At 57.7% G+C, this 14,652-nt stretch overlaps 1 protein-coding gene across 1 annotated transcript in view; it reads left to right on the plus strand.

Moving 5' to 3' along the window:
* Positions 1-7,334: 7,334 nt before the first annotated feature.
* The window catches only part of KPNA3 (karyopherin subunit alpha 3), a 30,074-nt gene continuing 22,756 nt past the window's right edge, over positions 7,335-14,652 (plus strand). Inside the window, exon 1 of the mRNA XM_048502264.1 lies at positions 7,335-7,638. Within this exon, the coding sequence (XP_048358221.1) occupies positions 7,534-7,638 (105 nt within the window). The 5' untranslated portion in view covers positions 7,335-7,533. The remainder of the gene's footprint in view (positions 7,639-14,652) is intronic.

A 14,652-nucleotide genomic window follows, 5' to 3' on the forward strand; every position in this document is an offset into this window, starting at 1 on the left:
CCACCCCCCCCCCCCCCCACCCCCCCCCCCCCCCACCCCCCCCCCCCCCCACCCCCCCCCCCCCCCACCCCCCCCCCCCCCCACCCCCCCCCCCCCCCACCCCCCCCCCCCCCCACCCCCCCCCCCCCCCACCCCCCCCCCCCCCCACCCCCCCCCCCCCCCACCCCCCCCCCCCCCCACCCCCCCCCCCCCCCACCCCCCCCCCCCCCCACCCCCCCCCCCCCCCACCCCCCCCCCCCCCCACCCCCCCCCCCCCCCACCCCCCCCCCCCCCCACCCCCCCCCCCCCCCACCCCCCCCCCCCCCCACCCCCCCCCCCCCCCACCCCCCCCCCCCCCCACCCCCCCCCCCCCCCACCCCCCCCCCCCCCCACCCCCCCCCCCCCCCACCCCCCCCCCCCCCCACCCCCCCCCCCCCCCACCCCCCCCCCCCCCCACCCCCCCCCCCCCCCACCCCCCCCCCCCCCCACCCCCCCCCCCCCCCACCCCCCCCCCCCCCCACCCCCCCCCCCCCCCACCCCCCCCCCCCCCCACCCCCCCCCCCCCCCACCCCCCCCCCCCCCCACCCCCCCCCCCCCCCACCCCCCCCCCCCCCCACCCCCCCCCCCCCCCACCCCCCCCCCCCCCCACCCCCCCCCCCCCCCACCCCCCCCCCCCCCCACCCCCCCCCCCCCCCACCCCCCCCCCCCCCCACCCCCCCCCCCCCCCACCCCCCCCCCCCCCCACCCCCCCCCCCCCCCACCCCCCCCCCCCCCCACCCCCCCCCCCCCCCACCCCCCCCCCCCCCCACCCCCCCCCCCCCCCACCCCCCCCCCCCCCCACCCCCCCCCCCCCCCACCCCCCCCCCCCCCCACCCCCCCCCCCCCCCACCCCCCCCCCCCCCCACCCCCCCCCCCCCCCACCCCCCCCCCCCCCCACCCCCCCCCCCCCCCACCCCCCCCCCCCCCCACCCCCCCCCCCCCCCACCCCCCCCCCCCCCCACCCCCCCCCCCCCCCACCCCCCCCCCCCCCCACCCCCCCCCCCCCCCACCCCCCCCCCCCCCCACCCCCCCCCCCCCCCACCCCCCCCCCCCCCCACCCCCCCCCCCCCCCACCCCCCCCCCCCCCCACCCCCCCCCCCCCCCACCCCCCCCCCCCCCCACCCCCCCCCCCCCCCACCCCCCCCCCCCCCCACCCCCCCCCCCCCCCACCCCCCCCCCCCCCCACCCCCCCCCCCCCCCACCCCCCCCCCCCCCCACCCCCCCCCCCCCCCACCCCCCCCCCCCCCCACCCCCCCCCCCCCCCACCCCCCCCCCCCCCCACCCCCCCCCCCCCCCACCCCCCCCCCCCCCCACCCCCCCCCCCCCCCACCCCCCCCCCCCCCCACCCCCCCCCCCCCCCACCCCCCCCCCCCCCCACCCCCCCCCCCCCCCACCCCCCCCCCCCCCCACCCCCCCCCCCCCCCACCCCCCCCCCCCCCCACCCCCCCCCCCCCCCACCCCCCCCCCCCCCCACCCCCCCCCCCCCCCACCCCCCCCCCCCCCCACCCCCCCCCCCCCCCACCCCCCCCCCCCCCCACCCCCCCCCCCCCCCACCCCCCCCCCCCCCCACCCCCCCCCCCCCCCACCCCCCCCCCCCCCCACCCCCCCCCCCCCCCACCCCCCCCCCCCCCCACCCCCCCCCCCCCCCACCCCCCCCCCCCCCCACCCCCCCCCCCCCCCACCCCCCCCCCCCCCCACCCCCCCCCCCCCCCACCCCCCCCCCCCCCCACCCCCCCCCCCCCCCACCCCCCCCCCCCCCCACCCCCCCCCCCCCCCACCCCCCCCCCCCCCCACCCCCCCCCCCCCCCACCCCCCCCCCCCCCCACCCCCCCCCCCCCCCACCCCCCCCCCCCCCCACCCCCCCCCCCCCCCACCCCCCCCCCCCCCCACCCCCCCCCCCCCCCACCCCCCCCCCCCCCCACCCCCCCCCCCCCCCACCCCCCCCCCCCCCCACCCCCCCCCCCCCCCACCCCCCCCCCCCCCCACCCCCCCCCCCCCCCACCCCCCCCCCCCCCCACCCCCCCCCCCCCCCACCCCCCCCCCCCCCCACCCCCCCCCCCCCCCACCCCCCCCCCCCCCCACCCCCCCCCCCCCCCACCCCCCCCCCCCCCCACCCCCCCCCCCCCCCACCCCCCCCCCCCCCCACCCCCCCCCCCCCCCACCCCCCCCCCCCCCCACCCCCCCCCCCCCCCACCCCCCCCCCCCCCCACCCCCCCCCCCCCCCACCCCCCCCCCCCCCCACCCCCCCCCCCCCCCACCCCCCCCCCCCCCCACCCCCCCCCCCCCCCACCCCCCCCCCCCCCCACCCCCCCCCCCCCCCACCCCCCCCCCCCCCCACCCCCCCCCCCCCCCACCCCCCCCCCCCCCCACCCCCCCCCCCCCCCACCCCCCCCCCCCCCCACCCCCCCCCCCCCCCACCCCCCCCCCCCCCCACCCCCCCCCCCCCCCACCCCCCCCCCCCCCCACCCCCCCCCCCCCCCACCCCCCCCCCCCCCCACCCCCCCCCCCCCCCACCCCCCCCCCCCCCCACCCCCCCCCCCCCCCACCCCCCCCCCCCCCCACCCCCCCCCCCCCCCACCCCCCCCCCCCCCCACCCCCCCCCCCCCCCACCCCCCCCCCCCCCCACCCCCCCCCCCCCCCACCCCCCCCCCCCCCCACCCCCCCCCCCCCCCACCCCCCCCCCCCCCCACCCCCCCCCCCCCCCACCCCCCCCCCCCCCCACCCCCCCCCCCCCCCACCCCCCCCCCCCCCCACCCCCCCCCCCCCCCACCCCCCCCCCCCCCCACCCCCCCCCCCCCCCACCCCCCCCCCCCCCCACCCCCCCCCCCCCCCACCCCCCCCCCCCCCCACCCCCCCCCCCCCCCACCCCCCCCCCCCCCCACCCCCCCCCCCCCCCACCCCCCCCCCCCCCCCCCCCCCCCCCCCCCCACCCCCCCCCCCCCCCACCCCCCCCCCCCCCCACCCCCCCCCCCCCCCCACCCCCCCCCCCCCCCCCCACCCCCCCCCCCCCCCCCCCCCCCCCCCCCCCACCCCCCTCTTTCCCCCCCCCCCCCCCCCTTCGGTCCGCCCCCCCCCCCCCCCCCCCCACCCCCCCCCCCCCCCACCCTCCCCCCCCCCCACCCACCCCTTCCCCCCCCAAACCCCCCCCCCCCCCCCACCCCCCCCCCCCCCCACCCCCCCCCCCCCCCCCCCCCCCCCCCCCCCACCCCCACCCCCCCCCACCACCCCCCGCACACTCCCCCCCCCCCCCCCCCTCCACCCTCCCCCACCCCCCACCCACCCCCCCCCCCCCACCCCCCCCCACCCACCCCCCCCCCCCCCCACCCCCCCCAGCTTTCTGAAAACACTTGGTGGGTGCCAGAAAATGTACTGGCAAGTGTCTTGGAGTCTGTGGGCACCATTTTGGGGGGCCCTAATCTATTTCCTGTTAAAGCAGTAAGACTTGTCCAGTTAATATTAAATGTTGTGGCGAGAATTTCCTGGGTGGGCTGTACAAACAGTCCATCCTTCAGAAACCCGACACAACGGCTGAGTTTACGGCAATTTTGGATCTTCATTTTCATTTGGATGTGACAAAGCAAACCTTCACTCAGGAAAACTTATACCCGGGAAAAATTGTTGGTCTTTATAAAGTGTTGCTGGGTTTGTTCTTCTACTGCAGATTAATACATCTGCTCCCCTGTTGTTAAAGTTGAAATATGCGCATATTCTTCACTGTTTTCCTTCTTCTCTGTTACAGTGGATGACAGCGCCATTTTGGATTGTCAATTCAGTGACTTCTATCATACGCCTCCGTCAGGGTTTGAAAAGATCCTCTTTGAGCAACAGATTTTCTGAAAGTTCTCATTCAGTACCCAGCACTTGTTCTAAACCCTGCTCTCTGTTCCCAGAGCACACATTCATGTATTGAGTCAAAGTTCTTCTAAATGTCTAAAAAAAAGCCCCTTTGTTGCAGATGCTAAATCTGACATTGTTTTGTGATGTGGACAATATTTGTATTTCATGTAAAGGGATACAGCTGACAGTATTTGCTGACTGCGAAGCTCTAATGTTGCTGTAAAATAAACAGTTCTTCTACATGTCAATATGTTTCCACAAAACTGTAGGGACTTATGTTTGTCTCAACATGTTTCTGAGATCTTTCTATTCTCTGTTGATATGTCGTTTGAGAAGCTATTCCAAAGCTTTATGAATTTCTGGTGTCTTGTACAGAGCTGCTCATAGTTGCAGGATTGGCAACTATGATTTCAGTTATTTTTTAACTGCTGATTTTCCTATTTAATTTAATCCTGAGAGTTATTTTGTTTAAAATCAGGGCAAGTTCCTGAATGTAAAAAGCCTACCCAAGCAGGCAAAAATGAAAATTAGTGGTGGTTTTAATAAAGCTTTATTTCTGAACTGAATCAGATGTTGGAGATAGTTTGTGTTTTCCAAAAAAAAGAGTCATAAAAATATACTGGTTCCTGTGACCCCTGTTCTTGTGACTGCTGCAGACAGTCCAGTTTTGATAAAGATGTCATTGCAGCCTTTTGCTACGTTATTATAAAAGACGCTAATTGCTTTATATTAAGTATTTGCAAATAACTAAATAGTATTTTATTCAAGCAATCAAAACAAGTTCTTTGATAATTGTCTAATATTAGAAATACTGTCAAATTTTCTTCTGTGTTTTTGGTTACTGTGAAACCTATTATCACTTTAAAAGAACCACATGAGACAGTTATTCGTGATCATCCATCTGTAGATATACTTTGAGTTTGTTTCTTGCCATTGGAAACTGTTCAGAAATCCTGCTGTTAAAATATTTGCAGAAGACCGTTGGTTCACTGTGGAAAGAATAATTGCAGTGGATCTGCAGAGCAAAGCAGGTGCCTCTTGGTTACAATCCCAAAGCCACTCCTTAGGAAATAAGTCCAGTTGTAATCAACGTACGCATCTTTTCCCTGACCTGGGTAGCCCAGGCTGGCCTGATCTTATATCTCAGAAGCTGAGCAGGATTAACCCTGGCTGGTATTTGGATGGTTCACAACCAAAGTGTCCCTGGGTCTGCTATGCAGAGGCAGGCAATGGCACACTTTCTCTGAAGTCTTGAAAATGCAGAGGCAGGGAGTGGCAAACTGTCTCTACAGCCTTGAAAACTCCACGGGCATTGGGATTCTGATAATTTAACAACTGGACCACCACCACCACCCGCCACTTACCTGCTGCAGAGGAACTTCTTGTGGGGGCGGAGGGGGGGGTAGGGCCTTGCTGCTGCTACTCTGAAAGCCCCCTTGCTCCCCTGGGAGAGGGGGCGATGTGGCTTTTAGCATCTCAAAGCAGCTGGGCGGCAAGGTGCCCAGCTGATACAGGGCACTGAAAGCCCCCTCGCTACCCCTCCCCTGGGTTAGGGAACGACGGGGCTTTTAGTGCCCACCTTCTCCAGGGCCTCTGAAAGTCGTTTTTAACAACCAGTTTGCCAAACTCAACAAAAAATTAGGCGCCTGTTCTACCGAACTGGTACGAACTGGCTGAATCCCACCACTTCCTACAGGGTTGCCATAAGTCAGCTGTAGCTTGACTTCCAACAAACATCAAAAAATCCCCACAGTTGCCGTGCCTTGTGTTGCATCATGATGTATACAAAGAAACCCCAAGAAAACCTGAAATGTCTTCATGGGTGGTTAGTAGCCTTGAAGCAGTGGTGTTATAAATGCTTCCATAGTTGAGTCTGGATATTATTCTGTCTTAAGCTTCCCACTCCCCATTTTATCCTGTCCTTTGAACAAGTTTTCTGGTAGAAACTTGTACAAAGCACCAGAGAGCATTGACCCAGAATCTGTGGTGTATTTCTAAAAGGCCCCTGGTCACGAGAGAGAGAGCTGCAGGGTTCTGACCTTAACAAGGAAAGCCAAGTGATGGAGGGCAAGTGCTGGTCAAACAGTCTCAGGGGAAAGAGAGGAGACCGAGGGGAAGTCTGAAGAAATGCACATTTTCCTACTTGCATGTTGACTTTTGTGTATTCACATGTGTGAGATCCACTTTCAGAATTAATATAGTCCAGCCTGTGTGCACTTTTACAAAAATTCAAAAGTTATGGCGGAGGTCAGCATCCTTTCTTTAGTAATGGTCCAAATTGTATGTCAAAATTTTATGAGATTCAATTGGCATACTTTGAAAATATACAGCTTAACATTACTGACGGGTTCTCTGCACAGAGTTTTGTTCTGCGCCCAGTGCTATTCAATGTTTTTATCAATGACTTGGATGCCGGAATAGAGGGCATGCTAATCAAATTTGCAGAATACCCCAGAGGACAGGGTCAGCATTCAGAACGACCTGGGCAGATTAGAGAGCTGGGCCAAACCTAACTAAATTACTTTCAACCAAGATGTAAGATACACTTAAGCAGAAGAAAATGCAATGCACAGGTATTGGATGGGTGACACCTGAATTGACATGTGAACGGAATCTGGGAGTCTTCGTAGATCACAAACTGAATAGGAGTCAGAAATGTGATGCAGCAGCCAAGAAATCCAATGTGATTCTGGGCTTAGTCAATATGTTATTTTCGATATTTGATTTATGTTTATTGATGCTGTTTGCTGTTTTGATATTTGTCGTTTGATATTTTCCGTTGACATTTGATTAGTTTTTGATGTTATGTACTTGTTATTCGCCGCCCTGAGCCCTACAGGGGAGGGCGGGGTATAAATCAGATAAAAGAATGAATGAAGCAACTGATTAGCTCTCGCTGACATAGGAATGAATACACTTTCCAAAGAAGCAGACAAGTTTTCATTAACAAAAGTTGCGGTGCTTTTATTTCAGCCAATCCACCTTCATCCGCATACTCGGCAGAGGAAGGAGAGAGCGATGTTCACAAAACATCCGCGAGAAGAGCATTCGCCCGGCCGCACCATCGATGGCACACGACTGGAAGAACGCGGCTGTTATTTAATATTTATTTGAATTTAATATTTAACTTCTTAATTTTTAAATAGGTAACTTTTTAGTACTTGGCTTTTAACAATTAACTTTTCTAAAAAAGAAAAAAGGGGTCGTCAATCTATCCTCCTGGGGCCAGTAGCCCTGGCCGCTGCCAGTCAATTGCCGCGCACGGCCATTCCTCCCGCCCTCTCCGCCGCCTGTCGCCTCACTGCTCTGAGGTACCCGCCCCCTCCTAGGTTGGTGTCGCAAAGCGCGCAGGGAAATGTAGTCCGGCGCGCCGCGGCCAATAGGGCTGGGAGCCCGCGCGGCGCAGGCGCAGCGGTTGGACCAAGAGCCGCTCCTCAAGACGCGTCACGTGCCGCAGGCTTCTCTTCCTTTCCCTCCCCCCCGCTGCCGCCGCCGCCGCCGCCGCGCTCGGCCAGTGAGGCGGAGGCGCGCCTGCGCACCGCCGGCCCTTCCCCGCCTTCGTCGTCACGGAGCGCGCCTCGCCCCTCCTCGGCTCGCCCTCCTCCTTCGCCCGCCCGCCCGCCCGCCCGCCCGCGCGCACGCCGCCGCCGCCCCACTACGGAGCCGGGAGACGCCGCCATGGCCGACAACGCCGCCGCCGCCGCTGCCGCCGCCGCCGCCGCCGCGGGCGGGCTGGAGAACCACCGCCTGAAGAGCTTCAAGAACAAGGGCCGCGACGTGGAGGTCGGTGTCAGCCGGGGGGGGGGGGGCTGCGCGGGGCCTGCCTGGGGGTGGGGTGGGGTGGGGGGCTGCCCCTGGCCGCGACGCCGCCCCCCCCCCGAGCGAGGAGGAGGAGGAGGAGGAGGAGGAGGAGGAGAGCGGCACCCGACACACCCCCAGCCGCCGCCGCCGCCGCCGCCCGGGGTCCCTCTCCGCCCCCCGCCCCGGGTGGGCGCTGCGGAAGAGCCCTTTGTGCGGGGGGAGGAGGAGGAGGAGGAGCCATCTCCGGCCTTGGGGGGGGGGCTGCGGCCCTGAGCCCCGTGGCACGGAAGAGGGCTTGCCTCCGAGGAGGGGGTTCCCTGCCCCCCCCCGACAGGCCGGCCTCCCTCTCGCTCAGTGAGACCTGGTTAGAAGGGGGGGCTGCTGGTCTGTGGGGCCCGGGCCTTTCTGCCCCCCCCCTCCCCCCCGGGCATGGCTTTCTCCTGCGGTCCCGTGGCTCAGTGGATGGGCAGTCCTGGGGTCTCTGCACAGTTGGGGTGAAGACATCATCAAAGCCGTCTCCCACAGCCAAAAGAGCTCCTCAAGTGCAAGAGAGGGTGGGAAGGAAGCAGAGCAGACCCCCCATGGGGGCGGGAGGGGTGCTGTGGGGTCCTCGGGTGGAAAAGCTGGGGGGGGGGTCTCCTGTGCAGGTGGGGATGTCATGTCTAGCCAAAGGACTCACCTCCAAAGTTTGGATCTCCCGACCAGGATGGCCCAGGCCAGCCAGACCTCAGAAGCCCAGCAGGGTCATCAGTCCTGGTGAGTGCTTGAATGAGAGACCACCAAGGAAGACCGGGAGGGGGGCTGCTGTGGCTGCTGCTGCTGCTGCTGCACAGAGGCCGCTGGCTGACCACCTCCTTGGTGTCCTTTTCTCGATTATGCTAAGGAGTCTGGGGTGTTTTGAATTTTCTGGGTTGTATGGCTGTGTTCCAGTAGCTTTCTCCTGATGTTTTGCCTGCATCTGTGGCTGGCATCTTCAGAGGATCCCACAGATACAGGTGAAACGTCGGGAGAGAATGCTACCGGAACACGACCGTACGGCCCGGAAACCGCACAACACCCTGGTGAATCCGGCTGTGAAAGCCTTCAGCAATCTAAGGGGTCGCTACAAGTCATCTGCAACTGGACAGCGCTTCCCACCACCAGGCCGGTATCAGAGGAGATTGGAGAAGGCCCTTGGGCTCAGTGGTTGGAGAAGGCCCTTGGGCTCAGTGGCGGACCGTTTGCAGAAAGCCCCAGGTTCGGTCCCCGTAGTTTCAGTTTGAAAGATGATGGGAGACCTCCACCTCAAATCCACCGTCGCTTGGGGTGGACAGTTCTGACTCCGAATCAGTCTCTAAGAGTCAAGTCAAGCAGGCCTTTATTGGCATAAGGTAAAGAAAGAAAAGGGTTACACATAAGAAGTAAAAAATAATAACAAGAAGTCAAAATACAATTTGCAATTCTAAGCAATTCACTGAGTCTCCATAATCTATATATATAAAAAGCTAACAGTGACTTTGTTAGTCACGCCCTAACGCCGAAACTGCTGGACAACAAATCGTGGCCTAAATTCTTTCACATGATCGCTCCTCCTCCTCCCCTGTTATGGCAGGTAAATCGGTCCTCTCAACGCGTGTCCAAAAGTCAATTCCTGAGCCAGGTAAAACGCCGAAGCTCTTGCACCGGGCCATGAAGCTGGCTGTGTTTAACTGTCACCCTTAGAATGTCTGTGCAGCCTGTCTGTCTGTGGCCTGAGGGCTTGGTATGAGGGCTTACAATGTTCGTGCAGATGGGCAGAGATGAGCAGTGAAAACAGTAAATAGGTAATACTGTTAGGTAATAATGAAAGTGGAAGCGGAACATCATACACTCTGTCAGCAGTGTGAGACGCCATTGTGGTAATTCCCCTCACACGCAGGTAACTTTCACTCTCTGTGCCTCAAATTCAATCGCTACCACAATAATACATATCCAGCTCTCATCCTTCACACACCTCACTCTGCCCCTCCGGGTCGCATCCAAACCACCACATTAATTCTACCCACTTCCTCACCCATATTCGCCACAGCTCTCTTTTACTGCAAGTGGGCTGGAGCTGCCTCTTTCTTCTAAGACAATCCGTGGGGTGGGGGCTTAACCAACACTACTGGCTCCGCTTCTGGGTAAGTAATATGACCCTTTAAGAACCTGTTTGCGGGGAGCTGGCCTCGATCTTAGCGCCTCACCACCCTGCCTCTGCTGCCTGACTGGGATAGCCTGCTTGCCCCAGTTCTGCCTTACCCAAGCCAGGACTGTGTGTGTCAACCAGCCTCATGGACAGCGGGATTCGCACTCTGGACAGTTCCGTTGTGGAATGGAAAGGGTTACCTTACACTAAAAAAAAGACACCACCATATAACAATGTGAATTGAAAAGGGAAAGAGGGATTCCATTTGACCACCCCAAAAGGCTATGCTGCGGATCATTGGACCTGCATGGATATCTATGTGGGTTGCGAACTGTGATGAGAGTTATCACTGCTCAATCGCTAAACGCGTGGCCGGGCCCCACTAGTATCTAATAACAAATTTGCAATTAGAGCACAATGTGCAAAATCCTCATTATTTAAAAGGAAATAACAGGAATACATATCCACATTGTGTAAAGTTGCTTATCAGTAAGCCTTGTTGCCACAGATACCAGGCCCTACGCATACCTCTCTTGCCTCTGGGCGGGCAACTGTGGTGTGCCAAGTGATATTCCACAAGTCTTTTGACAGGACCTCAAGTTACTAGCCCATCCCCATTATATTGGAAGGACAAATTAGAATATTGTGGGACTACAGACACATTTTTAATTACAATAAGGCAGACTGAATTCAAAAGCAACAGTAGTGTGATACCTTTGACTAGGAAAACATTACCCTAAGACATCAGTAACCAGCCAGCTTCTCAGTTTTTCTGGATTCTTCATGTGACTTGGAAATGTAGTTAAAAAGGTGGAATGAGAAAAATGTCTTGGGATCTGGTAGGGAAGTCCAGCAGTCAGTCGATTCTGATAGTCTGAGAATGGCACCCCAGAGGTGTGATGCAGTTGGGGCAAAACAGGACAGGTTGTGCAGAGTACGGTCGGGTCTGAGAAGTGAGTGGCTGCTTTGGGAAGCACAAAACGGCATTTCCTTCCAGTCCTAATAGGAATGCACAGGCCCCTTATGAGGCGGAGAACAGAAATGAAGAACAAAAGTGCATGGCGGTCCTCGTGTTGGCAAAGCAAGCGGTTTCTTCTAGATGGTGTGCTAGACAATGAGTCACTCTTTACACTGAGTAGTATTGCTTACTGGTCTGAGGATATGTCAGCCAGCTAAGCCGACTTAGCATGTTTTGGTCTTTGATAGCCTTTGAGAAAAGCCACAGGGTGTCTCTGGGTTCCATTGCCTGTCTTATCAGCTGGGATAGAAGTTATCTGTGAAATCTCTACCGGCAAAATCCTTAATACTGCTGGGATGATTTCGTGAGTTTTCCACACATGTGATTCCCACCTCTGTTTCAAAGAAGGGTTTTTATCTTTTTGCTTTACTAGAATGAATTTTCTTAAGAGTATTAACTGGATTTTCCCCCCTGGCAGGTAACCAGCAATAATAACTAGCTAAATAAAACTTTAAACAAATTGTTGTTCTTCCTTATTCTCTGTTGTTGTGTATGATGGAATAAGGATGACCCAGCTAGCCCTATCTTGTCAGTATCGTGGAAACTAAGCAGGGTTGACCCTGGTTAGAACTTAGACGGGAGACCACTAAGGCAGTCCAAGGTTGCTATGCAGAGGCAGGCAATGGTAAACCACTTGCGTTCGTCACTCGCCTTGAAAACCCTGCAGGGGCACTGGAAGTCACCTGCAACTTGTCAGCGCTTTCCACCACACCAAGGAGAACTAAATTTGTTTGTGTGCAGTGGGTCTTTGAATTCTCAGTCTATGCCATTTTAGCATGAAACAAGGCAAGTCTAATGTAAGTGGATAGATCTATTTTTTCCAAGAACACATATAAGCAATATGTACCTTATGTTGGTATGGAGAAAAAAATCAAAATACAAGCCATGTGATAAATCCAGATACGACATTACTTTCATTTATGGAGCATCCTGGGCTCATCAGATCTCGGGAACTAAGCAGGGTCAGCCACAGTCAATACTTGGATGGGAGACCCCCAAGAAAGACCAGGATTGCTACGGAGATGCAGACAGTGACAAACCATCTCTGAATGTCTCTTGTTTGGAATGCCCCATGGGTGAATTTGCCCTGCATCGGTTGAGACTTAGCAATGCTTTCTTCTTTATTAAAGCTGAGACTCCGACCTGAAATTTGCAGATGAAGGCACCTGGAATACAGCCTTTAGTCTGAGTTATTTATTTTGAGTAGAGCAATCTCTGAGCTTGAGAGCAACGGTGATAAAGAGACAGGACCATCTTATGAAACTGAAGTCCAATGCAGGTTGGACGAATGTGCACAAATGGTTGAATTTGGTCACAACAAGTCTGAAGTGGATTGTAACGTGTGATGCAAATTCTGTTAAGCATAGTAGTGGTCTACATACGTACTGCTTTTATTGATCTTGTGAATTAGGAGTGACTACAGCAATCATGGGGAGTGTGAAGGGAGAAGAAGAGAGTTTAGGGCAGGGGTGTCCAACTCTGGTGTTTCAGATGTTCATGGACTACAGTTCCCATCAGCCCCTGCTGGTATGGCTGCCATTCCAGCAGGGGCTGATGGGAACTGTTATCAGAATTGGCTGCCTCAGAATTGATTATTTTTAAAGGAATTGGCTCAGATTTAGGAATCAGTATTACAGAGAGTCTGAATAAATATTTTTGAAGTTACTGCAAAACATAGCATGATTTGGTTTTTTCCTAGCAAGTTCAAGAAATGTGAAGAAATTTGGCCATCAGCACACGTGACGCAGAGTCCCCCCCCCCCCTCATGTTCAGTACAGAAAGTGAAGGAAACCGAAGACTGATTTTCTTCAGCAGTGCTGTTCAGCTTGACTGACAGGGTCTCCCTCAGCCTTGCTAAATGTTAGGGACTGAACCATTTAGCTTGTGTGTGTGGAGAGTTTGACTCCTGTTGTGTGGGTTTCACTTTTTCCAAGGAATGGGGCTTACGCCACTTATATGGTGGGGTCCAGAGATGTAAAACATTTTTTGCCTTCATGTCACAGCTGACTTGTGATAGCCCCACAGGGTTTTCAAGGTAAGAAACGTTCAGAGGTGGTCTGGGTCTCCCATCCAAATATTTTCCAGGGTTTATGTTAAGAGTGTGTGACTGGCCCAGTGTCACCCATGACGGAGTGAGGATTCGAACCTGGGTTTCCCAGGTCTCAGTCTGACACCTTAACCAGTAATTTATAAATTACTGTAAATTTATGCATGTTTCCTAAAGCTTGGGAAACTGGCAGAGGGTTACCTGTGCATTCCAGGATCGTGTCTGCATTCTTGTCCATCCAGAGCTTCTTCCTAGGTTTAATAGCTGTTAACTGAATTTTGCTAGAAAAAGAAGAGTTTGAATTTATATCCTGCCTTTTTCTCCCGTGAGGAGTCTCAGTGTATCTTGCAAACTCCTTCTCCTTCCTGTTCCCGCAACAGAGACCTTGTGAGGTGGTGGGGCTGACAGAGTTCTGTGAGAACTGTGACTAGCCCAAGGTCAGCCAGCAGGCTGTGTTAGGAGCAGGGAAACAAATCCAGTTCACCAAATAAGAGTCTACCGCTCATGTGGAGGAGTGGGGAATCAAACTCGGTTCTCCATGTTACACTCCTCTTAACCTCTGCACAACAATGATTTAGTACTGAAGAGAAGAGAGGTGAAAAGATTTATTCCTCTGCATGGTCTGTAGTATTTTGAATTTTGATTGTGTCCTTCTTGACCTGGATTTTTGAGAACAAAAAATTATAGTTCAGTTCTTCTGTAAGGAACTTGCTCTAAGCTCTTGGGTGATTTAGTTCTTTTTCTATCCTTGTTATAGCTCTGTGGTGCTTACTGAGGGGAGGGGACTTGAAAGGGACTCAATTTTCCAAAGCAACATGATGGATTTATGTAGCAACGTTATGATAGTGACTTTCAAAGTTTTTTTTACATTTCTTTTTCTACTACCAGTGCCTGCCTTTTTAAAAAAAATTTCAATGAACTATCCATCCTGGGACGCCCCCTCCCCTCCCCCCAGTGTTATGCTTAGTTTTGACCCATCTGTCTTTTTTGTTTGCATCCCATGCACATTTTTTTAGACTCTTCGCCTCCCACTCCATTTAGAACTTCATTGGTTGGGGTTTCATCAGTTGTTAGCTGGCAGATTTTCCTTTTTCATCTTTGTCACTGTTATTATAGGGTGCAGCCCCCCCCCCCCAACTAAGCTATGAGGACAATGGAAGAAATCCTACTAAGAAAAACTACTGCAGTTTGATAAGAGTTTGGGATCTTGTACTCTGCTCAGTTTAAGTTACACTGAGAGCCTCTGCTAAATATGTGCAAAAGGATTACGGTTGGCTCATCTGTGGCTTCCTCACTTGCCAGTTCCGGGGGGGGGGGGTATAAATGAGCTGTGTTTGTGGGAATGGAACACTTTGGGGGATTTGACCCTCAGGACACACACGGGTGACCATCCTAAATAAAATAGGGACCGTCTGTAAACTTCCCTACTTTGCTTGGCACAAATTACTTTTGTATCAGGCCTGGTACAAGTTCTCAGAGGAAGGGCCAATCTTCAGTCTCCCCTGGTGAAAACATCAGGTGGTTCTTTCATTTTGCTTTTTGACTGTTGGTGTACATCCTTTATTAAAAGGTTAAAGGTTTGGCTGCTCAAGTTTTGAACATTTTATAAGATGGATGTTACTCGTCTTTGACTCGGTTGTTTAATTTGTCAATTTAGAACTTCACCCATAGCTGCTTCCCTGTAAGGTATCCTTGCAGCAAGTTTATATATGTTTCCTAAACCCATTTAACCCATTTTCTGGACTTTACCATGTTAGGTTGCAGGTGGGGAATTGCATTAAAAAT

Source organism: Sphaerodactylus townsendi, linkage group LG01 (genome assembly GCF_021028975.2).
Source record: "Sphaerodactylus townsendi isolate TG3544 linkage group LG01, MPM_Stown_v2.3, whole genome shotgun sequence".
NCBI classification, from domain to species: Eukaryota; Metazoa; Chordata; class Lepidosauria; order Squamata; family Sphaerodactylidae; genus Sphaerodactylus; species Sphaerodactylus townsendi.